At 46.3% G+C, this 26,810-nt stretch overlaps 1 protein-coding gene across 2 annotated transcripts in view; it reads right to left on the minus strand.

Moving 5' to 3' along the window:
- The window catches only part of WHRN (whirlin), a 147,045-nt gene that overhangs the window by 58,073 nt on the left and 62,162 nt on the right, over nucleotides 1–26,810 (minus strand). For both annotated transcript variants that reach the window (XR_013225916.1, XM_077306197.1), the window contains exon 3: nucleotides 12,271–12,396. Coding sequence is in view for 1 of the 2 variants with exons in the window: in XM_077306197.1 (XP_077162312.1) it covers nucleotides 12,271–12,396 (126 nt within the window). In the remaining variant the exon portion in view is untranslated. The remainder of the gene's footprint in view (nucleotides 1–12,270; nucleotides 12,397–26,810) is intronic.

A 26,810-nucleotide genomic window follows, 5' to 3' on the forward strand; every position in this document is an offset into this window, starting at 1 on the left:
GTCTGAGTCCCAATCTGAAGTGCACCCACATGCACCTAGAAATTTACTTGAAAGTCCTCATGGCAGCCAGTGGAGTGCAGTGATTAAAGAGCAGCAGCCTCTAATCTGGAGAACTGGGCTTGATTCCCCACTCCTCCACATGCAGCCAACTGGGTGACCTTGGGCCAGTTGCGGTTCTCGCAGAACACTTCTCTAAACCCCACTGACCTTACAGGGTGTCTGTTGTGGGGAGAGGAAGGGAAAGGTGTTTGTAAGCCACTTTGGGACTCCTTCAGGTAGTGAAGAGTGGGATATAAACAAAACAGTGTGGTGTAGTGGTTAGGAGGCTTCTAATCTGGCGAGCTGGGTTTGATTCCCCGCACCTCCACATGCAGCCAGCTGGGTGACCTTGGGCTTGCCACAGCTCTGATAGCGCTGTTCTCACAGAACAGTAACATCAGGGCTCTCTCAGCCCCACCTCCCTCACAGGGTGCCTGTTGTGGGGAGAGGAAAGGGAAGGTGAATGTAAGCCGTTTTGAGACTCCTTCAGGCAGTGAAAAACAGGGTATAAATACCAACTCCTCCTCCTCTTCCTCCTGGGCAGCCACAAAGGGGTCACGAGGGTTTGGGTGGACTCAACCCTTTAAAGATGGCATCTTCTGATCAGCATTTTTAGCATGGGATTGGGGATATACATGCAGTGTAGAACACTCCCCCGCAATCTGTTCCTACCCATCAAATGAGTGTCATTACAAGAATATTTGGCCCATTTACAGTAGATGAGATGGAATAAGGCACGCAGAGTTGGCACGTATATATCAAAATCAACCATTCAGGGCCTTATCTTGAATGAGAGCCCCTTCTTATCTTCATGATTCCCAAAGAAGCAGATCAGAAGGAGGGCAGGAATAAAACAATTAGCAGCATGTGGGCGGGTATGAGTGTTTTTGCAGGGGTTTTTGCAAGGGCTTTTTTTTTTACAGAAAAGATCAATGAGGAGTAATGACAGATTCATTCTGCCAAGTAATGAATAAGGAAGAAATGGTTGGGGGCAGGAATTTCTCAGCAGCCCTCCTTTGCAAAGGAGGTCATCAGTGAAAGCCAGCTAAAGAATTATAAAGAGGTAAAAAGAATACTTGATACATATGAATGTAAGAAGAGACCTGCTGGTTCTGTCTAGTGGTCTATCTAATCCAGCATCCTGTCTTTCACAGTAGCCAGTCAGTTCCTCTGGAGGGCAATAACAGGGAATAGAGGCCAAGGCATTCCCCTGAGGCTGCCTCTTGGCACTGATATTTTGAGATAGACTGTCTCTGAATGGGGAGGTTTTCCTTAGTCCACATGACTAGGAGCCACTTATCCTCCATGGCAACCATCAACAGGAGGATCTCTGATGCTTCAAGGTCTACATTGGAAACATAACTCCGAAAGCCAAGGAGAATTTCATGAGCATCTCTACTGCCTCGCCCCAGCACTGATTAGGCAGAAATAGAGCAAATCAGATGGAAATATAGCCAACTTCAGAAAGTCTGCCGTTTTCAGATGCCCAAAGACAAGAACCTGTACAACAGCAGTTCTTGTATCCACTAAATCCATTAAAGCTGCCCAATGACAGCTAAAGGCCAGTTCAAAAAATATGTTGGCTAAGTCTGGCCAATCACCATGTCATATGGGAAAGATGCAAATGTGTTCTGTGAGTGGTAAAGCCTTCCTGCAGTTCACAGAGTCTTGCTCTTGCAAAGGGGTAGTCAACATGTGGTCCTCCAGATGTTCATGGACTACACTTCCCATGAGCCCCTGCCAGCATCATGGGAATTGTAGTCCATGAATATCTGGAGGACCACAGGTTGCCTACCCCTGCTCTAGCAAGTCCCCCCGAGGGTGTCTGAGTATAAACTGTACCCACTACTTTTACTTTTGTCATACATGTCTCTTCATCCCTCTGCACATACATTTTCTGCGCCACATTTACCAAATCACTGATATCCCTTTTGTTTTATGATAGAAACACCCATGCAATGGTTGTGGGTATTAAACTCAGAGCATGGAAAAGGGAGAGGGAAGGAAAGGGAGGTGATTTTTAAAACATTCCAGTCATTTTCAGAGACTGTCTCTGTCTCTCTGCCTCTCCTTCCCACACACACATCATTCTTATACAGGAGTTTCAAGAAACAAACAAAAAATAATCCTATAATTTATAGCTTTCTTACCCTTTAAGATGAATCCGTCTTGTGCACAGGAAGGAAGGCATATTTTCAGATGCCTTCAACAAGACAGCAAAAATTGCAAAAGAAGACATCCCAAATGAAAACCTGGCCAGTTCATAAAAGACAACAATGGATCAGTTCATGTCCCAATTTTGTTTACCATAAAGCGTCAGTTTCAGCACCAATTTAATCTCAAAAGAGCTCATCATCTTTTATCAACAGACTTCTTCCCTCCTCTGGGCACACATTTGGGGTAGGGCTGTTTCCCTGGTCCCTAATTTCATATCTGGGGCTGCCTCCCCCTACAGGTGGGTACATGGTTTTTCTCCTGTACACCCACTCAAGAACAGAACTCACTCACCTGACAAGGAAAAAGGTCTCCTGCAGAGACACACATACACAAGGAGAGCAGATTCACACACACATGCGTTCACTTCTGAGCAGTCAGCACAATCCCTCAGCTTGCCCATCGACAGCACTGTCTCTTGGACCAGCAACAGAAGAACATTCAGGAAGTGTTCCTTAACAGGGCAGGTGATGCTACTTTGCCCATCCTGACACTCTTGGGAGGACTTAATACAGCCATCTTTTAGCAGCATCCCTTACCAGCCCTGCCTTCTCTCCCCCTCCTCTTGAATGGACTCACCTGTGGGGGAAGACATCACTGTTTCCTGCTCAGTCCTTGAAAGCTTTTTCATAGGGGCAGCCCATGTGCCAGGGAGGAGTTGGTCCAGAGGCCAAAAACCACAGCTGCAGACAAAAATGATGCCTGGGCACCTTCAGCAGTGCACAGGTGTCGAGCCCAGTTCCTCTGAGCCAGGTACTCATGCCCCTGTTGGGTGCCAATTCTGAAGTCTTTAAAGACCCTGCCAAGCTGCTTTCTTCCCCACACACCCATCCGAGGCTGCGGAGATAAGCCTCCCTGAAGCTTCAGAGGCAGGTGCAGAGGAAGTGAAGACCCCACCAAACAGCTGAGCCTCAGGATCAGCTGCTTGGCAGGATCTCAGGTTGAGGCTAGAGGCTGTTCGGGTGAGGAGGGGGGCTGGAGGTCTTTCAGACAGGCAAGTGAGCCAGATGAAGAAACCTGAGGCTGCTCAGGAAGAGTGAGCCAGCAGGCCTGCTCCCCCACACCCATTTTTAGTACAGCCTATTTTAGTACAGTCCTGCTCCTCCATTTTCTAGAGTCCATTGCATTTTCCCCACTAGAAGAATCATAAAATCCAGCCCAAAAGTTCTCATTCCATTCTTCTATCCAGAGCATCATGATGCAGCATTTTGGTGGAAGGAGTCTGGAGGACTAGAAGGAGGATGAAGAACATCTCTGTCTACTTTGAACTGATAGTTAACTTCTTTTGTGGTGAAGGGGGAGCAGAGACAGAATGTATAGCACTTGGACATAAATGCCTGGTACCCCAAAGACAAGTTGCTTCCAAGAGGTGATTCATGTCTCTTTGACTTAAAAGTTCTCTTGGACCAGCAACAGAACATTCAGGAAGTGTCTTTTTCAGGTCTTAGCCAAACTTCAAACTGGTCCCACCATTATTGGAGGAATATTGTCTACCTTCATGTTGTGATTCACCGGGAGAGCTATTATGGTTGAAAACAGCATGCAAATATTAAAGAGAAACAAAATCAGCTCTGGCCCGTGGACTACAGGATCAAACTCAGGAAGAGTATTATATCTCCAGGTGGGCTTACCAGCTGCTGAGATGTTTGGCCTTCTTTAGCACTGGCATATTGTTCATTTTAATAATAATATTGTCTGGCTAATTAAATGTGGCCGTTTTCTTTACAGTTATTACAAACATCTTTCCCCAATGGAGGCTCACGTCAGGATAGATAAAATGCCACTCAGATTAAAAACAAAAAAACCCTACGATGCTATCCCAATACATGAAAAGAATTCCATCCAAATAAACAGTGCTAGCATATTAAGACACCCTCCTTGCACCTCCAAGCTGCGAGACGGTCCAGGGGCAGCACTATCAGATTTCATTTCCTTTGGATAAGAGAGCTCATCAGACACTTACAACAACTTTGCAATATTTGCTTCAATTATAAATGAAGCTGTCTCACACTATGTCAGGTCACTGGTCCATGTAACTCAACATGGTCTGCTCTGACAAGCAGGAACTCTCCAGAATATCCCTCAGAGAAGAATAATTTCCAACATCTTTAATTCAAGATGCCACAAACTGAACTGGGAACCTTAAGTGTACAAAGCAAGTGATCTATCACTTAGCCAGGGGTCCTGAACCAAGAGGCTTATGGAAGTAGAACAAAGAAGCATTCTTCCAAGCTAAAAGATGTTGTCCCAACAGGGTAGGGATGCCAGGTCCAGTCTCCCACTCCTTGGGAGTGTTTTGAAGATAGGCCAGGATGAGGGAATCTGTAGCTGATACTTTGACATCACTTCTAAGACCATTTATGCACTGGAGGTTTCATGCTGGGTTGCAGGCTGGAGTTTTAGTCATGGCAGGTTGCCCCACCTCTTCCTGCACCCACATGGGGGAGCATTTGGCCCAGTGCACCTCATTTGCCCCCGATTTGTGCTCCTGCATGAGAGCTGCGGCAGTGAAGTGCCCAGTGCATAAACGGTCTAAGTGAAGACCTGGATGTTACTTCATTGCTTTCTACCAGTGGTGCTCTAGTAATAGGGATAGGCATGAATTGGCTCACAATCTAAAATGCATTACGGATTTGGGCCGGTTCATGGTTTTTGAAGTAAAATACATGGCAGCAAGAACTTTCCATGAACTTCCTGGATACTCATGGAGGTTTGTAAGGGTTTGTGAAGGGATACATTTCTAGAGGGACTGTCTCCGCTCAATCTAAATGTTTACTGAACTTCAAGGCAACAGAACTTGGATGTCATGTAGAGGAGCATCTGTCTTGCACAGGATCCATTCTATATACTCCTGAACCTCTGGAACTTGTGCCTGTAGTAATTGTAGTCCATCAACATTTGGAGAGCCACAGTTTGGCCATCTCTGGGCTAGAGGAAAGCTTCAGATTTTGCTATGCATATGGGCGGTATGCCTCTGATCCCCAGGTGATGGAGAACAACCACATTGATGCTCTGATTAGGGCTTTTTAGTGGCACCTGGCTGGCCATTGTGGGAAACCAGGTGCTGGATGCCATGCGCCTGGTCTGGTCCAGCAGAGGCTGCCCTATAGTCTTATTGCTTTCCAAATCTTTTGCTCCTCCAAAAGCTGTGTAGATGCAACAATAGTGATATGCTAGCACAACCAGGAACTGGAATCAATGAAGCCAGCCCAGTCTAATCTAGGATTGCCAACTGTGGGTTGGGAATTACCTGGAGACTTTGGAGGGATGGGGCCAGAGGTGGGCGAGATTTGGGGCAGGGAGGGACCTCAGTGGACTATAATGCTATGGAGTTCACTCTTCAAAGCAGCCATGTTCTCCGGGGGAACTGAATTATGTTGCCTGGAGATGAGCTACAATTTCTGGTGATCCTCAGGTTCCACCAGGGGACTGGCATCCCTATCTACTCTCTGGAATGATAGCTGGACATTCGTACCACTCCTCACACAGAACTGCTTCGTGTTTAAGCTGAAGGAGAAGGCCCCACACATGCAGGAGGATATATTTGTGGGCCTGCATCCTTGTGTCCCAAGTGCCAGCAAGACGACAGACTGCCAGGTGGCCCCTAGCCACTGGTAGGGAATGAGAAGAAGAAGAGGACCTGGTTTTTCTACTCCACTTTTCTGTACTCAAAGGAATTTCAAAGTGGCTTAGAACCACTTTTCCCTTCCATTCCTTGTGAGGGAAGCGGGGCTGGGAAGGAGTCCTGAGGGAACTGTGTCTGGGCCAGCATCACCCAGCAGGGTCCACGTGAAGAAGAAGGGAATCAGACCCAGTTCTCCAGATCAGAGTTCCCCACTTTTAATCACGAAACCATTCCAGCTCCCTTATCCAGGGGGTGGGGGTGGGGATGCCAAGATCTAGGCTGGGAAACTCCTGGCCATTTGAGGATAGAGCCTGGGAGGAAAGGAACTTCAGTGGTATTGTTCTATATGTGTGTTTCGTAGAGGGAAACCAGGCTATTGGGCAAACGAAGAGCTCTTTATTAGTGATCTCAGCAGTGGATACATGTTGTAGCAAGCAACAAGACCAAAGAACCCCCCAGAAAACCCCAATAGATATACAAGTGTCAGATAAAAGAGCTTCCTGCAGGTGCAGGCTATTGGCTTGATCAAACACGATTAATTTAAACTGATTGGATCCAGCAGGCGGGGTCCTTTCTGTGCATTGGTCCTGCCTTGGACCTCAAGCTCAGTCCTTGGCAGATGCATATACAAGCAGGTGTCCACCTTCCAAAGCATCTCTCCCAGGGGAACTGATCTCTGTAGTCTGGAGATGAGCTGAACTTCCAGGGGATCTTACCTGGAAAGCTGGCATCCCTAAGGCAGACACGGCAGCAAACTGTGAAACCGTGCCTCTGCTGCAGAAGGGCACCGTTTCCAGTTTTCTAATTACAAGCCCCACACGCATCTGTACTTCACGCCGGCCCATTATTGCAAACCTTGCCAGGCGCTGACGGAACGCGCAGCAGGCCAAAGGAGCCTTGAATTAAACGGCATGATGATCAAACCTCTCTGGGGCCTCTTTAAAGCAGCAGGCAATCCATTTCGGAACGCTTTGCTGCTTCTAAAATAAGACCTGGCCGGCTGGCTCCTTTCTCAGAAAAGACGTCAGGGGGTGGGGGAGTGGAGGAAGTACCCCAAATTCCATTCAAGAATTTTATTGCAAATATGAATCTTTAATTGTTTTCCTGTACGGAGGATTACACTTTCATGGGTTTCTCTGCATGTATTTAAACTTTTATTTTAAAGCATAACACCAGGCACCTATGCGGATGTTAATGAACTGCCGTAAATTGTTCCTGGCTGTCCTTTCAGAGCAAGGAGTCAAGGGATGGGGGAGAGCAGAGGCAGGTCTGGAGGTGTCAGGGTACTTGGCGCCTTCATTCGATTTAACCCCCCCTCCCCAGGCCAGAAGCGCACAAAAACAGACCTCATGCTCAGTCGTGACATTAACCAGTGTGCACTGTCACCAAATGCCGTGTGCTGATGAATAATGCACCGCCGAGCCAGGGCGTGTGGCTCTGCCGTGGTTTCTAATGATCTGCTCAACCCTTGCAATGGGGACAGGGATCCACTTTCATGCTGCTGGAAAAGGGAGTCTCTTTGCCACTCTCTTTATTGACCGGCTCAGTGGCTTCAGGGCAAGCACCCTTTCCAGCATCTGGGGTTTGTGTAGAGTGGTCTTCCATTGGCAGCCATGATCCCCTGCCACTGCCCAGTTGAGAAACAGTGGGAAAATAGAGGAGGGGAGAGGGATGCATCATTTAGCGATGTGATGTCACTTCCAGTGTGAAACAGGAAGTGACGGCATCATGTCAAGGTGATGGTATAGGATTCGTTTCGGGGGAATCCTAGAGCATCACCCCAATGGGGTGAGCTCACTTCTGGGGGGTTTTTGCACTCAACATTGGAACATAGCTCAGTATCAAGCATACGGCTGACTGGCATGTTCCCCGGCTGTTGGGTAGCTGGAGAAGGGTTTTCTCTGCCCCAGATCACGAAAGCTCCTTGCAGTTTTCACAGAGAGAACATGGAGCTAGATGGACCAGTAGTCTGATTTGGTATAAGGCAGAGTCATATGTTCACAGCAAAATTAGAAGTGCACAGACTAAACAGAAGGGGGGCTCCAACCAGGGTTGCCAACTTTGGGTTGGGAAATTCCTGGAGATTTTGGAGTGAATCCTGGGGGGGGGGGAGTATAGTGTCATACAGGGCATGGTGCCATACAGTCCACCCCCCAAAGCAGCCTTTTTCTGCAAGGGAACTGGCGTCTCTAGGTTAGATATCAGTTATAAGTTCGAGAGATCTCCAGGCCCTACATGGAGTTGGCAACTCTAGCTACAACTTAATCACAGCCACCACCTTTGCATTCTCAAGAGGTCAGGTTCAGTCCTTGGCAAGGAGTACTGGTAGCTCATGTGGAGAAAGCCTCTCTCTGGAGAGCTGTGTACTAAGGCAGGACTAATCAACCTGTGGTCCTCCAGATGTCCATGGACTACACTTCCCATGAGCCCCTGCCAGCAAATGCTGGCAGGGGCTCATGGGAAGTGTAATCCATGGACATCTGGAGGACCACAGGTTGACTACCCCAGTTCTAAGGGGCCTCTGTCTGGTCACTGCGAGAAACCGGGCATTGGACTAGACAGCCCATGATATTCTGCCCCAGCCGGGGTCTGCTGATGTCCCTACTATTCCCCAGACTTCCTTGGTCCTCCGACTTGTCTCAGGGCAGTCAAAGTGAAGTGGAAACAGTTCTCCAGAAATTAGTCTGCCAGGTAATTTTACTCTGTAGCTATAAATTGAAAAGAGGGCAAAAGCAACCAGGATCAACTTTCTCCCCACTCCCCCACCCCACCCCCACCCCCACCCCCCAGGTTTCATTTGTGGTCAGTTTGTCTCACCAACTGTGACATATATGAACTGACTTGATGCATCTGTTTATTTCTCTTTTGCCCGACTTTCTGGGCACATCATTCTTTTCCAGAACCAAAAAGGGAAAAAGTTCTGAAAGTCTGTAAGCAAGTGGGAAAAAACAACTTGACATGGATGGAACAACATTCAAGGTTTGCCAGCAGTTGTCTTGGTGGGCAAAGTCTCACTTTACAGGGCACAGAAATATCTCCCCCCTCCCAAGTCTCCTCTGGATGGCAGGCAGGGACCAAACGATCACTGGGATCAGATGAGGAACCTGTTCCCTCATTATCCCCTCCTTGCTGAAATGGGAGATGAACGGACAGAGGAACGCAGAGGTAATTATATGTATCACGGCCTGCCGGAAGCCTCGAACCGTTTCTTTGCGGAAGGCAGCCTTCGTACTGTGCCTACGGATATTATTTTTGTCTTCTCCGTGCTCGGAATGCTCCACCAGCTGTATCAAACTCGCTGGCCTTTTCCGCAAGCGGGAATCTACATGAACCAGGAAGAGGGGAGAAGGGGGAAGAAAAGCAATTTTCTCCCAAGCGTCTGAAGGAACATGGAGGTTGAGCTGACTCTGATCAAGAACTAAACAGAAAATAGTTTGCCGGGAAAGGAGGAGACGTTACCGCCCCCCTTCCCTGTGCTCTTTAGACTGGGAAGCTATTTTTGGTTTACGAGGAGGGGAAGGTGCTGTAGGGTACAAGTAGATTTGCTTTCAGAACAACGGACACGGCCCGGTAGGTACGCTTGAAGGGAACCTGCCAGACACGTCAGAAGAAAGACAAGGAAATTAGTGTGGAACAATGATTAGAGTGTCTCTCAAGGACGGGGGAGAGCCTGGGTTCACATGCCCCCTGATGAAGCCTCCCTTTGTCTGGCGAGGCACAACAGAAGAAGAAGAAGAAGAAGAAGAAGAAGAAGAAGAAGAAGAAGAAGAAGAAGAAGAAGAAGAAGAAGAAGAAGAAGAGTTGGTTCTTATATGCCGCTTTTCTCTACCCGAAGGAGACTCAAAGCGGCTTACAGTCGCCTTCCCTTTCCTCTCCCCACAACAGACACCCTGTGAGGTGGGTGAGGCTGAGAGAGCCCTGATATCACTGCTTGGTCAGAACAGTTTTATCTGTGCCGTGGGGAGCCCAAGGTCACCCAGCTGGCTACACCAAACTGGATTTGGTATCATTCATGTAATGGGAATTGTATGCCTCCCAGATGCATACCCTCTCTTTTCTGTTTGTGACCACGGCAAGCATGGAGAAGCAGCTGTGACACTTAAATAAGTAACAGTGGTTTTCATCATGGAGCTAACAGAGGCTGCAAATGTAAGAATGGCTTACATTAATGTAGGAAATGCATTAAGATATGCTAAACTCCAGGGCTGGAGACGGCAACCTAAAAAGAGATGTTACGGCCTCTTTATTAACTATTACAGCGGTGAGCTGTGCTCCTTTTATTGTTATCAGTTAACCGGAGAACAGAGGAATTCCGAAGAGGTTAGAGCAATTCCATTAAAAAGGGCCTTGAAACAGTTTCACTTGCTGGTGCATAGACACCAGCATCCTGGAGAAAGAATATAAATCAGCCTTTCTCAATTTTTTTTACTGCTGAGAAACCCTTGAAATGTTCTTCAGGCTTGAAGAAACCCCAGAAGGGGCACAATCATGCAGAATATGGTTGTAAAGCTTAGCTGTGCCCATGCCCACCCGGGGTCCCTCCCCTTCCCACCCCCTTAAGGCCCATCATTGGCCATTTTGGGAGGAGGGGGCAGGCTGACATGACCATATATGGTCATATCACCTGATAAATGGTTAACACATTTTTAAAAATATCTATAAAAATTAATGAACTGGAGCAATCATGCAGAATATGGCTGGGAAGCATAGCTGTGGACATGCCCACCCGGGTTCCCTCCCCTTCCCACCCCCTCCAGAACTATCATTGGTCATTTTGGGAGGGGTGAGTGGGTCGACATGAACTCATATGGTTATATCACCAAATAAATGTTTAACACATTTTAATACTATATAAAAAATTAATTAACACCCACCCATTCGGGAAACGCTTCCAGAGATGCCAAGAAACCCCAGGGTTCCAAGAAGCCTGATATAAGCTGTCACTTCATTGATGGATGAGAAGCCATAAATATAGGGGTTTTTAATTGGTTTTGTCAGGAAAGTATGAAGTGCATCTGTAACACGCTGATATTGGGCTGTGTTTAGGAGAAAGTTGGGAAGGTTTTGGACAATAACTTCCCATTCTGCATACATTGGACAATTCATATCAGAAGTAGATCCTGCCCTTCCTTGTGAAGAGCTCAGTACAATGTACATGGTTCTCCCCTCCTTCATTTTATTGTCACATCAACCCTGTGAGGTAGGTTCAGCTGAGAAGAAGAAGCTTCATGGCAGAATATTGACCAGGAAGTTCCTATGCTAACTAAGCTAACTGCACATCTCCTCTGATGCCCCCTGTGGGACATTCTTCATATGCTTTTCAATCGTGCACATTACAGATCTTGCATATTCCAACAGTTTGGAACAGAAATGTATCAGTGCTTAAACCAGCACGCTTTCTAAATTAATTGTGATCTTCTATGTATTTTTAATAGTAGTTATTTTATTTGCATTGTAAGCCACTTTGTGCTCCACAACGTGGAAAGGGTGCTCACAAATCTTAAATAAAAAATGATTTGTTTTAAATATCAAAATTAACCAATGTTTCCTATTTTTGTTTGAAACAACCAGAGACAGATGGTATTTCAGCCTTTTCCTGACCAGCTGTTCTATATATATTGTTTTAGCAGCTAAAAGAAAATTCATAACTAGCTCTAAACCAGCAAGAAGAACTCCTTCTTCTGATCAGCCTAAAAGAATCATCTTAGGATGCTAATTAACAGCACTTAATCAGCTTACTCCAAAGAACCGCATCCCGGAATATTTGAATATGAAGGCAGAACCGAAACGCAAAACCCAAATCCATGTGAACTGGAGTGACATCCCTGCCAAAATGCAAAACGGCACATGGTATTTGAGGCCCCAACACCAACATAAGAAAGCAAAACAATACAAAGCAGGAAGCAAAGAACAAAATCAGCCCCCAGAACGACTCATGTGGCAGTTCATGTGCAACACTTTGCCTCATGGATCTGCAACTGCTGTTTCCTTTATCTCCACAGGACTGCAAAATAGAACTGTCGGCCATTTGCAGTGCTGGTACATGGGATGTCAGATGGGGAGAAATGTGCACAGCGATGTTCAGACCTCATGGCTAATTGTTGCCCATGAATATGAAAAGTGATCTTCCCATGTACACAGGGTTACCAGCTCTGGGTTGAGAAACATCGGGAGATTCTGGGGTGGAGCCTGAGGAGGGGGGATGGAGAGAAGGAAACAACTTAAGTGGGGTATAATGACAGAGAATCCACCTTCCAAAGCTGCCATTTTCTTTAGGTGATCTGATCTTTGTCACTTGGAGATCAGCCGTAATCCCAGGAGATCTCCAGCTGCCGCCAGGAGGTTGGCTACCCTTCCTATATGAGATGTAGACAGTTCTTTTCTTCACTCACCTTCAAGCCGGTGCTTTCTGCTTCGGAGCCTTTGTCCACGCCTGTGATGTAAATTCCAAGGGCGTATTCGGCTCCTCCACGGATCATGACACCCAGGGACCGCCCTTCATTCAGCACCAAGTTCACCTGCGCCAAGAAAGAGTGATTAATCTGGGAGCGCTTTAGACCCAGGCAAAGGATTTTGTAAAAACTCAAAGCAAAACAAGGAACGAGACTTGAATGGTACCATTTCTAGGCTAGCCACATGGCCAGTCAAATATTTGTCCAGGACTTCTGGATCCACAGATTATTGAAGTCTTATTGGTCACATTAAAAAAAAAAACATTTACTTCAGGATTACAAAACAAAGAGATATTTTAATTGTCAACAGGTTTGATACAGAACAAAGTTTGAGTCCAGTGGCACTTTTAAGGTCAACAAAGTTTTATTCAACATACTGGGTCTAAGCCCATTGTATTCAGGAATACAAGGGGCGCTAGATTAGGGGGGTGGAGTAGAAGAACTCTGTAGATGGCCTCCTCCTCCCTCCAGCACATGGAAAGGCTGCAGGCAGTTGTTACTGAACTCACTGGCAGGGGCAGCTCTCATGCAGCAGGGATCTGCAGCCTCCGAGCCTCAGAGGGAAGTGGAAGGAAGAGGGGGTTGTCAGGGGTAGGGGACGGAGGGTGATTGGCTGGCTGCTGAACAGACAGGCAAGCCGGTTGGAGGAGGAGGCACTCGGGTGCAGGACAGCTGCCCTGAGTGGGTGTTAAGTGCTGAGGGCACTTAAGCCATGAGACACGCTCCTCTTCCAAGGCCTTACCAGAAATATATTATGTGGAACAGTTGTAAGCTTTCATGTACATATGCACTTCTTCAGAGACAGTGAAATTGATGTTTCCAGGCCATAAATATATGTATCTGTCATTAAGGTTGGATACAGCAATTTCCTATACAAATCAGCTAATTAAACAAAAATTGAGTCCGTAACACTTTTAAGGACAACAAATATTTATTCAAGGTGCAAGCTTTCGAGCACATGCAAAAGTGCTATTGGACTTGATTTTTGTTTTGTTATTTCAGATCAACACGACTACCCACTTGAATCAAACCAGCTGTTAATGTGAATTTCTCTTTTTAAAGTGTAATGTATGTTGGCAGAGTTTCAAATATGCAAAAGACTGGAGCAATGGCTGCTTAAAGAATAAATAGATTGATTGAGAGTAGAAACAACTTTGTAAAGAGAGAGAGAGAGAGAGAGAATCCTAACTGTCTAACTGTTCTTCTTCCTGAAATCACGAGTTAAAAATGGCCAAATCACGACCTGGCTAGTGGACAGCCTCGGGATGCAGGCAATGTCATGTAGAGGGGGCTCTAAAACCCACTAACATTCAAAGGCTGTCCAGGAACATATTCCTCGTACAGAAATGGTCAATGTCTCCTGCCAGAAGGGGAGGTTCTATTCATAATGAAGTAGTCTGAGGACTGTTGATTGGCTAATAAATATATTGGACATTGCAAGCATGTGTTCTGTCAAATACACAAGAGGGCGAGTTTTGGGGGCAACTTCCCGTGTCTTTGATCTCTTAGTCTGTGAAGAAGCAGCCAAGATGGACACTAGAAAGGATAGCTAGTGAGGCTATTTTCTCTTTTATGTAACACTTTTCTTTTATCCTTTAGTCAACCCTTTTATAGACACTAAACATACATGTCTCATGGATTCCTTCCATTTTTCCAGCCGTTTCACAGCAGAGGAGGAATCTGAATGTGTGTCTCCCGAGGGCTAATCCAACATCCTAACTACTCCTCACTGACTCTCATTATTACGACATATTAGAATAATGTTAGCAAAGTTTCTAGAAATCTGAATGATTCATCAAACCCTTTCCCGCTATGCCTTTTATTCCAGAACGACAAGGTCAAACAACAGTTTCAACAGGAAAAACAAGTGGAATTGAAAGAAATAAAGCAAAGTAACAACTATTTTAAAGGAGCAACAAAGCCAGACTTTAAAAAAAAATCCTCCTTTGCATTATATCTATTTCAATTTCACTTTAACTTCTGGTTCTTAAAGGCCGGCATGCTAAATATGCAGAACTCCAATTTTTCCTGGTCGGAGATGCCCAAGGTTAGATCGAGTAACCACTAAGAGAAATAGTGTGGAACTACTAGGTTTTAGGGTTACCAACCTCCAGGTGGTAACTGGATAACAACTGACCTCCAGATGACAGAGATCAGTTCACCTGGACAAAATGACAGCTTTGGAAGGGGCTGGCAGGAGATCATGGGAATTGTAGTCTATGGGCATCTGGAGGACCACAGGTTGACTACCCCTGGACTAGATGACATTATACTCCATTGAAATCTCCAGGTTTTTCCCAACTGGGCAGACCAATACAGGACCAAATATTAGTAACAGAAACAGCTCAGACCACTTTAAAAGTGCTCCAAAACCACAAGCAGCACATCTGCCTGAAGACAACATCAACGGAACCATTAATGAAATGCACTGAAAAATGAAAATCTGTTCAACCCAAACACAGGGTTGCCAGCTCTGGGTTGGGAAATATCTGGAGAAGCTGGGGGTGTAGGCTGGGGAGGGTGGGGTTTGGGGAGGGGAGTGACCTCAGTGGAGTACAATGCCATAGAGCAGGGGTAGTCAAACTGCAGCCCTCCAGATGTCCATGGACTACAATTCCCAGAAGCCCCTGCCAGCATTTGCTGGCAGGGGCTCCTGGGAATTGTAGTCCATGGACATCTGGAGGGCCGCAGTTTGACTACCCCTGCCATAGAGTCCACCCTCCAAACCAGCCATTTTCTCAAGGTGAATGGACTCCTGCAGTCTGGAGATTAGTTGTACACGTGGGAGATCTCAAGACCCCACCTGTAGCTCATGATCCTACCAAACATCCTTTGGATGAATGTTGTCTGACCAGATGCCTAAAAGCCAGAAAGGCTGGGCCTCAACCAGGAGGCAGGGATGTGATCTTTGTGCCACCATAGAAAAAAAGCCCTATCCTTTAACCTCCCCCTACCCCGAATTATTACAATCACTAGGAGAAAATACAGGCAATGTCCTTCCAACCTTCTCACCTTCCTGCTAGAACATCACCCTGTGGCATGGAACATAGAACTACTGCTTGGTTTAACTTGATATATCATGGGAGGGTTTGGGAGGAGTTCTCTAGTTCAATCTCTGACATGCCTAAGTATAGATCCTTATATAGTAGGGAAAGAACTTTCTCTGCTGACAAACTAGTATTACTGGTCCAAATGAATCACAGGTCAAGTGTTTGAGCACATGCTTTGAACAGAGAAGGTCACTGGTTGAGTCTGTAGCATCCCCAGCAGCTATTGATGAGATAGGTCTTTCTCTCCCAAAGAACTGCTGTCAATCTGAATAGACAATACTGATTATATGAGGCAGCTTCTAAAACTTGATGAATAATGGTCCTTCTTGAGCAAATGAATATGCCATCCTTCTTTATTTGAACAAATAGCCTGGGACAGAAAATTCATTTGTAGAGGAAGATGCTTCACTTATCAAATTTTAGAACGATCAACTGTGATGCTAGCAGGGCAGCCAAGGTCCTTTTCTTTTTTTGAAAAATGCAGCCTTGTGAATCAGGAGTTCTTGCCAGAACTGACAAAGGCTGTTTTTAAGAATCCACTCTATGGTTTTACTTTATGGTGATTCCTAGAGGCATCCTTTGTCAGGGAGAACTTATAAGACCAAGAGTGGTTAATGTGCTTGCAGATGTCCTTAAACATCTGGAAGAAGATATGCAAACAGAAGTGAATTCTATCTACAGATTACATTTTAATTGAACAAATTAGGAGGAGTCTTATTTACATTTCAAGAACACAGATTCAGGCTTAATTCAGTCTCCAAAGAAAGTGAATTTGTTGAAAGATAGTTATAGAAATCCCACAACCATCACATCATGATCATTGGCAACAAATTCCAACTCCAAAGAAAGACCAATGGAACAGCATAAGGATGAGAAAAGGGACTGTGACCAATTCTGCATGAGGAATTTGACCTGGGCCAGTGCTTGTCCGGTTGCGAGGCTAATGCCTACTTCCAGATGATGTCGGCACCGGCCCAGGGTGGTTCCCGGCCTGGTGCAACTCAGGCACTCATTTGTCATTCCCTTCTTTTCCGTGTGCATAACAGGGGCCTATGTCGGGCCGGGGCTGTTTGGCAGGGAAGAGGTGGGCTGTCCTGGCCTGACTCCTCCCCACCCATGCCGACAGCATCCTGCAAAGGACAATAAAACCCCCCAGGTGACATGCTGTGCAGTGTGGCAGAGGCACTGTGGTCATTTCTTTTTATTTTTAAGAAATTAAAAGAAATGCCCCTGGGGGCTCTGCCACACAGCAGAACCTCTCCGCCCTGGCTGCCTTGTCCAGAGGCAAAAATGAAGGGTTGACTGGATGCAGCAGGGAAAATGCTTTCCCATCTGGAGTATAGGAGGATCAGGGCGACCTGCCCTGGATCAGATGCCCAGCGGCAGCACGATGTGGTGCATCTGGTGCGGAATACATCTTTGTCTCTACTGTGAGCTGAGTATGGATTACAAATTTTGGATGTGGAATATGAATGGATTTAATTCCCTCTGAAAAAGATAGACTATTTGGTTGGCTTTGAGAGACAGTGAACTGGAAAACAAACATAGTATTTTGTTTAGATACACGAAAATGGTTTTGGGGGAAAATACAAACTTATTTATAATAGAAGACTGGTTTGTTAAGCTCTTAGAATTGGCTGAAATCCTTAAGCTTATTAGTTTGGTTAGAGAAAATGTAATGTATACTTCTCTGATATGTTGGAAATCTTCAGTTGATTTTTTTTTTGATTTTGAAGAGGGGGGGATGGTTTGATATTCTGTAGACTTGAAGATCAAAGTCCATAGAATTCTAAGTATGTATATTATAATGAAAAGGGTCTAACAATTAGAGAGCTGATGCGATTTAAAATGGTTTGAGATGAGGTAAAATAACAGTGCAAGAATATTCTGAATAATATAATGGTACGTTAAAAGAATATATGCCTGTTCTTTGCTCTTTTCCTTTTAATCATTTCCATTGCATCCTATAATTAAAAACCAGAGCCTCAATGACGTTTACCGCACAGCGGCTGATGCACTGGGCTGCAGCCTGCTGTTTGAGCCAGGGCAGGTTGCCCCAACTCTCCCTGCTCCTGCATGGGGGAGGATTTTGGCAGCTACATGTGTTCTGCCCCAGATTTGTGCCCTCATATGGGGGAGCCTTTTGGCAGCTGCACCTTGTCTGCCCCTGCCCGGGCGGCTGAAAGGTTCCACCATGCTGTGGGGGTGTTGGAGGTCTTTTTTTCATTCTATTTATAAATGAACAAACAAACAAAAAATGAACAAATAAAAAAATCCCCCAGGCAGTTCTGCAGTGCTGCTTAGTGCCCGTGGAGTCTCCTGGGACATTTTTTGTCTCTTCTGGGATGCCATAGTTGGGAGAGGAGCCTCAAAGGCCCAACAAGCATAGGCCCCATTGCCTATGGGGCAATGGAATTATTATTATTATTATTATTATTATTATTATTATTATTATTATTATTGTTTCAATTTATTTCCCGCCACTCCCAAATGGATCGTGGCGGGTTACAGTGTCTTAAAAACCCCATTAAAACTCCCATTAAAAGACTTTAAAATGTCACAACATGGCGGCACAATAATAAGATCCCCTTCCTACCCCCATTCCTAAAAAAAAAGGGGGGGGTGGAGGAGAAGGAGGTCAACGATGTTCAAGAAGAAGTCCGGGGGAGAGCAGTCGATGTACCCCAGCAGCCCCAGCCTCAACCATAGACCTGGCGGAAGAGCTCCATCTTGCAGGCCCTGTGAAACGTCAATGCTTGGGATGGGCCCAACTCACTGCCAACATGAAGTGGAACCAGGAATCTGCCTCACCACCAAGCGACCGGTATGGCAGGGCTAATTCCAGGTGTGGAAATGGTGTCTGCGTCACTTCTGGTAAAAACTTCCATTAAGTACCCAAGGCTGTATTTTTAAAAATCTGCAACACAGCACCTCCCACCCTCTTGCCAGTTATCAGGCACTGCAGTATATGTACTGCATTCTCATCTGTGCACACTCCTTTAAAAAAAGAAATAAGGGACATTGAAGCACATGTTGTTTGGAAAGTGAGTTACCTTCAGAAGTTATAAAGAAACTCCTAGTATATCAGCCCACCCTCAATGTCATCCACCTTAAGAACTAGTCTGCCTTCTTATTCGAACACCTGCAGCCACAAAGAGAATAGCTTATTTGAAGTCAGCTGCAAGGGGACCCTGCCTCTCCATGGCTTCTGGCTGAAGCCCTACTTGGATGCCCTGAAACGACCTCTGCAAACTAAGTGAGGAGGGATGACAACATTCAAGGAATCTGAAATAGCAAACCAAGCAAGGTGGCAAGGACGTCTGGCAATCAAAACGCCGGACATCTCGGCATCTCAAGGCCTCACTAGGGAAAAACCGTTACTGATCTAAGAGGGAAAGGAAGACAGTCAGAGCTGAAGGAGAGAGAGATGAATTATACAGGAACTCTCTCTGTTCTTCTCCCAGACAAATGAACGTCCAGCATATCAGAGAAAGCAAACTACCAAGTGGGTAGGAGAGCTCCGTGGAGGTCAGACAGCACAAAACCACTGTTTCCCTCCTTGTAATCCTGCAGAGAGGAAAGCAATTAGGGATGAGCAAATGTCCCCCAGTCCATTCATTTTCTGATCCTGGATTTCATTCTGTGATGCTTTTCATTCCTCCTCAGGTTGGGTCATTAATTCCAATATCAGAATACAGGCTATTAATCACAGCTGTCAATACCTTTTTAGGAGTTCTATTCTTTTTTTTTTCTTTAGCAAACATCGGTATCCTGAAAACCTTGCAAAGAAGCAATCTTGACCTCCTCAGTAATACTCTTGTCCCAAGGCTCTTTTGTGTGTGTTGATTTTCCTATATATGCATTTGTTCCTGTGCACTGGGAAAGCACTGCCAAGGAAACCATCTCCATACAACTGTACCTTCAAACACATTGGAATTGCTTTCTTGAAGGGTGTTGCTCATGTATTAATAATGCAGAGGGGGGAATACTGCCGTGGCTTAGTGGCATAGCATCTGTCTGGAAGGCAGAACCACATAGAATCTCATGTAGAGATCTCACATCCGGCCTATACTTCAACAACTCAACTGGCTCCCCTTTGAATTCCGGATCAGGCTTAAGGTTTTGGTTCTTACCTTCAAGGCCATATGCAGTCTGGGCCCAGTGTACCTAAGAGGCAGTCTCTCCATCTATACCCCCAAAAGAGCATAATGCCCTGCCAGCACCAACTGGCTGGTGATCCCTGGTCCCAAAGAGGCACATCGGTCTTCCATGAGGGCCAGAGCTTTTTCTGTCCTGGCCCCCACCTGGTGGAACGAGCTCCCTGAAGAGATCAGGGCTCTGTCTGAACTCCCAAAATTCTGCAGGGTTTGCAAAAGGGAGCTCCTCCACCAGGCGTTTGCCTGAGACCGACAACAGGTTCCCCCTCAGGCATCCTCTCCATGGCCTGAACTACTCTGTCCTCTCTAAGGGCCTTAGCTAAGTTCCTGTTCCTGTTATATTGTTTAAGATCGCTGAAATTGTGTTGTTTAGATTATTGTTGTATTGTATTTGTTTATATTATATATTAATTTGCTCCAAATGTTTCCAGCAAAAATTCGTTCCATGTATCCCCCCATGTTGTATATAAACTGCCCTGGGTCATATGGAAGGGTGGTATAGAAATCAAATAAATAAATAAACAAACAAACAAACAAATAGTGAAGAATTAGGTAAAAGGTGATGTGAAAGACCTCTGCCAGAGACCCTGGGCAGCCAACACCAGTCTCAGTAAACCATACTGACCTTGGTGGACCAAAGGATATGTAAGGAAGGTAAGGAAGCATGTTCATGGAACTGAAAGGGCTGAAAGCTATCAGCACTCTCACTTTCAAAGTGCTCACTATAAAATATGTACTATATATAAAGCTGAACATGCATGGTGGGAGGAGTTGGGAGTCGTCGCGCCTGTTGTATTTTGCTGCTAATTCAGAAATAAAGACTGAAAACTCAAAAACAAAGAATGGAGACTACTAATAGACTAGGTACTCTTCAAAAACAAGACTGGGTGTTTAGAATTTCAAAATTATAGGAGAAATTTAGATAGAGCGCATTCTGAAAAAGTCTGTATTTAAAATTGTGCTGCACAAGTTAAGACAGTCATCCTGTACATGCAACGGATGCCCTAGTACATGCCCTAGTCACACACTCTGTGCTCACTGCAAGGTGGGCACAAAGACTCCCCACTTTCCAGGCCAGCCCCACCCTGCGGAAGGCCGGACCAGCCCGGGAAAGAGGGTGCTGCCGCCAGCCCTGGGCTTCGGAGCTCAGCTGGCAGTGGCCGCCATCTACTGACATGCTCCCAATGGACGTCATGTCCGTTATAATTTCCATTTTAGGGAGTGCACTAGTAGATGTGCTCCACATCAAAAAGCTGCATAGGCCCAACTTTCTCTGCATAAATATCACATGCATTATGCATTGTAAAAATTCCATCGTGTACGTACAATCTACAAAGCCAACAGTGAGAAGTAGAGGACAACAGTCATTGCCAAAAAAAACACAAATGAATCGAAATAGAAAGGAAACCAGGAACATTCACTTATCCCCTTGTGTTTGGGGAGAAGAGGAAGGGGGAGGGGGATAATAGCTCTTGATCCTCTCTTTCAGACAGTTCATACAACTTCTGTCATGCATTCTGCCTCCTCCTCATATTTCTTCCAAACATTTATTTTGCCTGCATCCGGGTTCCAAGACCGAGCAAATCAATTTTCGCTTATCTCGAGAGAGTAATTAAAGTAACAAATCCCTCTCTTTGCAGCATGAACCGGGGAATATCTCGAACTCCAAATACTCCGGCAAACGCACGGGGTCCATCATTCCCCCGCCGGGATGCCGAGCGCTTTAATTGCATTTGCCAGCCAAGTCATCCCAAAAGCTCTTCAGAGGAAACCCAAAGACGCTCCCATTTCCATTAGAATTCAGGCTAAGTACAGTTCCGTGTGACAGGCGAGGCAGAAAAACATCCCACTTAAATACTACGGGCGTATGACTTACTGACAAACGGCGGCTGCAGACAGCCGCCGAGACGCGCTGAGGAATCAGATAACGGCACAAGCGAATTTGTTTCTGCTTAGGCCGGGGACCAATTATCTCGGCAAAAGGAACGGAAGAATTATGAAAGGCATTCCGGGAGCCTCGCTAACTTTTATTGGGAGTCTGCATACAAAAGGACATTAATCCCAAATTAATTAGGGAGTTTAAAAGTAAGTGGACCACAGAGCATTGTGGAACATCCCAGCACATTTCCTACGGGGCTGTTCTCGGAGTGCCTTTTCATGCTGCATCTATGCCAGGGGTAGTCAAACTGCGGCCCTCCAGATGTCCATGGACTACAATTCCCAGGAGCCCCGTTTGCTGGCAGGGGCTCCTGGGAATTGTAGTCCATGGACATCTGGAGGGCCGCAGTTTGACTACCCCTGAGCTATTAGTTTTAATCCAGCCCTGATCTAATCGGGTCTCATCAACGAAGCAGGGTTGGCCCTTGGAGGTGTGGGTGGGAGATCACCAGGGAAGTCCAGGTTTGGTACACAGAAGCAGGCAGTGGCAAACCATCCCTGCTTGACTCTTGTTCCAAAACCCTTCAGAAGTCACCATAAACTGGCTGCGACAGGATGGCAATCAATAAAGGAGAGAGTAGATATCAGCATCCCCATATTGTTTTAGAACAGGGATTCCCAATTAGGGATCCGTGGGTCCATGGGAGCTCTGGAGGAAGTCCATAGCCTTTCCCCTCCTGCCTTAATGCAGTGGTCCCCAACCTTTTTTAGGCTGGGGACTGGCAGGGCAACTGCCCCACCCGCACATGACCCATGCGTGGCCAAAAGTGCGCATGTGTGGCCGAAATTGCGCATGCACGGCACTTTTGCACATGCGTGCATGCGCGAAAGTGCTGCGCATGCATGATTTTGGCCATGCATGCGCAATGCGTGGGCACGGCCATGATTCCCTCTCCCCCCCTCCTGCAGTAAGAAGCTTCCCGGGCTGCAAGCTTGCGGCCTGGGAAGTTTTTTACTGCGGGGGGGGGGCGGGGAGAGGGAACCGCGGCCCGGCGCCATGGCCGGGCCGTGGCCCACAGGTTGGGGACCACTGCCTTAATGGACTCAGCCACAAGTAGGGAACTGGTCCCTTCTATTGCTCTCTCATGGCTTCTGTGTCTGGGAAGAGGGAAGAAACTGAATGTTTACTGCTGTCTTAAACTGCCTCTTCTATCCCCCCCCCCCCCAAGTAATCCTTTAGCCTGCTTGTTAACACAGGTGGGGATGTCAATTCCAGGGCACAGTGGCAGAGAGGTGTGACCAGTTGACATCACTTTTGGGGCTCCTCAAAGCCTGAAAAATTTTCAGGGGCTCCTCCGTGGTTAACCAGCTTGGTGTAGTGGTTAGGAGTGTGGACTTCTAATCTGGCAAGCCAGGTTTGACTCCCCGCTCCCCCACATGCAGCCAGGTGGGTGACCGTGGGCTTGCCATGGCACTGATAAAGCTGTTCTGACTGAGCAATAATATCAGGGCTCTCTCAGCCTCACCACCCTCACAGGGTGTCTGTTATGAGAAGAGGAAAGGTTAGGTGATTGTAAGCCACTGAGACTCCTTTAGGTAGTGAAAAGCGGCGTATAAGAACCAACTCTCCTTCTTCAGTAATATCAGGGCTCTCTCAGGCTCATCTACCTCACAGGGTGTCTGTTGTAGGGAGAAGAAAGGGAAGGCAAATGTAACCCGCTTTGAGACTCCTTCAGGTAGAGAAAAGCAGCATATAAGAACCAACTCTCCTCCTCCTCTCTCGCAAATTCCAGTTTAACTAAAACAGTTTCTAAAATCAATTCCAACATTGAAGCACACGCAGTCCCTTGCTCTTTCAGTTTCATTGTAACTTTCTCTACCTTGTGCACCTTGTGCACATTCTGAAGCAGAGGTGCAGACCCTTGACCTCTGTGGACTTCAAAGTGTGTAATTCTGTTTAAGTTTGCAGGGTAAATTCCAGTACCTCTGCTTCAGAAACAAAGATCAGGCCATTCAGAATTCCAAAGCAGAATCATAGAGTTGGAAGGGGCCATACAGGCCATCTAGTCCAATCCCCTGCTCAACGCAGGATCAGCCCAAAGCATCCTAAAGCATCCAAGAAAAGTGTGCATCCAACCTTTGCTTGAAGACTGCCAGTGAGGGGGAGCTCACCACCTCCTTAGGCAGCCTATTCCACTGCTGAACTATTCCACTGCTGAGTCTAAAAAGAAATGTGAATGAGGAGGATATCCACTCATCCCAAATAATACACCATTAAATAAACGTTTACTGGGATACAATTTTAGATTCTGCGGATTAGGGATGGGGAAGAATTTTGTTGTCAATCTGTTGGAATATCAGAGTAATATTACTTTAGCACAGCGGTCCCCAACCCCCAGTCCAGGGACCGGGACCAGTTCGTAGATCAGTTGGTACCGCCTCCTCCCCAGCTGCTGCCTCTGTGGCTGCCCTGCCACTCTGCCGCCGGCTCACCTTTGGTGGTCTCCATGGCTGGAGCTCCCTCTCGGTGTGGCACTGCGCAGCTGCTGCTGTGGGTGGCAGGAAGTCAAGGGCGCCGGCAGTAAAGCAAGCGGAGCAGGGGCTCAGGTGGTGGCTCTTCTCCAAGTCCTTTGGCCATCTCACTCTCTTCCCTGAGCCACTCCACCTCATGCTGAGGACAGAGAGGGAATGCGGAGAGGGAAACCCCTTTCCTCCCCTCCCCTCCCCTAGAGTGGCCAGCTCCGGGTTGGGAAATGACTGGATATTTGGTAGGTGAAGTCTGAGGAGGGCAGGGTTTGGTGAAGGTAGGGATTTCAATAGGGTATAAAGCCTCACCTTTCAGCCTCACCTTCCTCACAAGATGTCTGTTGTGGGGAGAGGATGGGAGAGGATGGGAAGGCGATTGTAAGCTGCTTTGAGACTCCTTTGGTCAGTAGAAACCAGGATATAAAAACCAGCTCTTGTACTAAATGGCGCTCCACTTTTTGCTGTCACCTTGAAGGTTCATTTATACCGAAGATGAATGATGTACAATTCATAGGCAGGTATACGTTCAATATAGCCATTTCTTTGCATAATAAATTAAATTATAATGCTGATTTATTAACACATGGCAATTTTTTAAAGGAGGGCATTTTAAACAAGAAATGTGTTGGCAGAAGGGCCAGAGAACAAAAGAGGGGTCCAAAAATAAAGATCTGGGGCTCTGATTCTCACGGACAAAATCAGAATGGGATTCTCAGGTGGACACAATGGAGAGAAGACAGCGAGCATCGTCTCTGATTCTCTCTCTCCTCCGTCTCACCAGTCGATGGCCGTCTTCATTGCCAGCTAATTGCCTGGTTCATGAAGGTGACCTTCAAAGCAGAGAATGGCAGCTCACAACGGCCCAGGAGGAAGGCACTTGGGGACCTAGGTTCCAGCATCCCGGGCTGCTGCGTTCTGGGATCTTTCCCCCAAATCCTCTTTCCTCATTCATCAGTGGTTTAGTGAAGAACAGGGCAGAAAGAGAGGTTTCAAAAAAGCATCCTGCCCAATCTGAGATTGTGAGCAGAATTCCATTCAAGGGATGGCTGTGTTAACTGGAAGAGGAAGAAAAAGAAACAGACGTGTGCGTAGGAATTTGTTTTAAAGCAAGAAATGAAACAGGCGGTTAACTTTAAACATTGTGGAGGGGGGGGGATGAAATGCTGTCCAGTTGCAAGCTGACTTACGGCGATACAAGTGCGAACCAGAGCTGGTTTGCCATTGTCCTCCTCTACAGAGACTTCCTTGGTGCTCTCCCTGCCAAGCAATAAACCTGCTTTGCTTCTGATGAGTTGGGCTATACCATGCCTCCTTCCTTCCCAGGTATTAAAGTGGTAAATCTCATCCCTCCTTCATGTCACAATAAATAGAGAAAAGGGGGAAGAGCTTGGCCTCCACTGGCCAAATGGAGACTTGTGTATTCACCATCCTAAGTACAGCCTTAGGGTCAAATAAGTTTAGATGGGGAGGAACCATGTAGCATAAGCAACCAAGGCAGCCTTTCTCAACTTTTTTTTACCATTGAGAAACCCCTGAAACATTCTTCAGGCTTTGAGAAGCCCCAGAAGTGGCACGATCAGGCAGAATATGGTTGGGAAGCCTAGCTATGGACATGCCCACTGGGACTTCTTCCCACCGTTTCCAGGCCCATCATTGGCTATTTTGGAGGGGGCGGGGAGATTGTCATGACCATATATGGCTATATCACTTGATAAATGTTTAACAAACTTTAAAAATATATTAAAAAAATAATGAACTCCCACCCATTTGTAAAATCCTTCCAGAGTCATCAAGAAACCCCAGGGTTTCACAAAACACTGGTTAAGCAAGCCTGAATTAAGCTGTAATAGAGGATGTCTCGAGTTCAAATCCAGTGGTCCTGAAAACTCACAGTAATGGGCCCAGCAACTAACAATACTGGCCTACTTTGCAAGACTGTTGCAGTGATGGGAGCTGGATAATGCATCTGAAGTCCTTCATGAAAGCACCATACAAAGTCAAGGCAAGGTGATGTCTAAAGTCGGGGTGGAGAATCTATTTTGTCATGAAAACAGAGTGTGCAGGGAGGGAATTTAAACCCTGATTGTCTTTGGGCCTGTTTCTTTCAGGATTTTCAACCCCACAGAGAGATGCAACATCCAGGAGACCGGGTAGGGGAGGGAGCAGAGCTTAGTTCCCCTCATCTCTATGCTCCCATTTCAGTAGAAACAACAACACAGATCCCACCTGCTTTAGACACAAGTGGGTAAACACATTAATAGATACATGTGGATTCCTCTTGTCACATTTAGTTTGTCTCTTAAAGTGACATGGATTTAGCCACCCCCCCCCCTTTTCAGATGGGGGGTTAATGTGTCCTAATTACATTTTTATAATCCTTTTATTTCTATTAGCTTCAAAATGGTAACGTCATCTAATTCCATGTAATCCTGAGATTTCTGAACATAAAGCCCTTGTCTGGCAAGTGACCTAATCAGTAAATGTCAGAAAACAGGTCATGTATTTGTAGAGATGCGGGTCTCCATGTGCAACCTGGGGATGCCCTGGAATTACAGCTCATCTACAGACTAGGGAAGGGCACAAACCAGGAAAATATGATCCGGTTTGTGGGTCGTAGCATGCCCGGTTTGTGAACCACGAATCACCATGATCATTTAGGGGCCAAATAAACAAATAAAATGCATGAATTTCATGACCAAGTAGAACAGACCCCTGGTGTGTTAGAGACACCAAACTCACAGGGCATCTCAACCTAACTCTTCTACCTGTCCTCCATGTTTGGTGAGGATTGCTGTAACCTGATTCCCATAAATCCAATCCTCATCAAACTTGGAGGACAGGTAGAAGAAGATCAGCTGGAGGTGCGCTG

This window comes from Paroedura picta, chromosome 12 (assembly GCF_049243985.1).
Source record: "Paroedura picta isolate Pp20150507F chromosome 12, Ppicta_v3.0, whole genome shotgun sequence".
NCBI classification, from domain to species: domain Eukaryota; kingdom Metazoa; phylum Chordata; class Lepidosauria; order Squamata; family Gekkonidae; genus Paroedura; species Paroedura picta.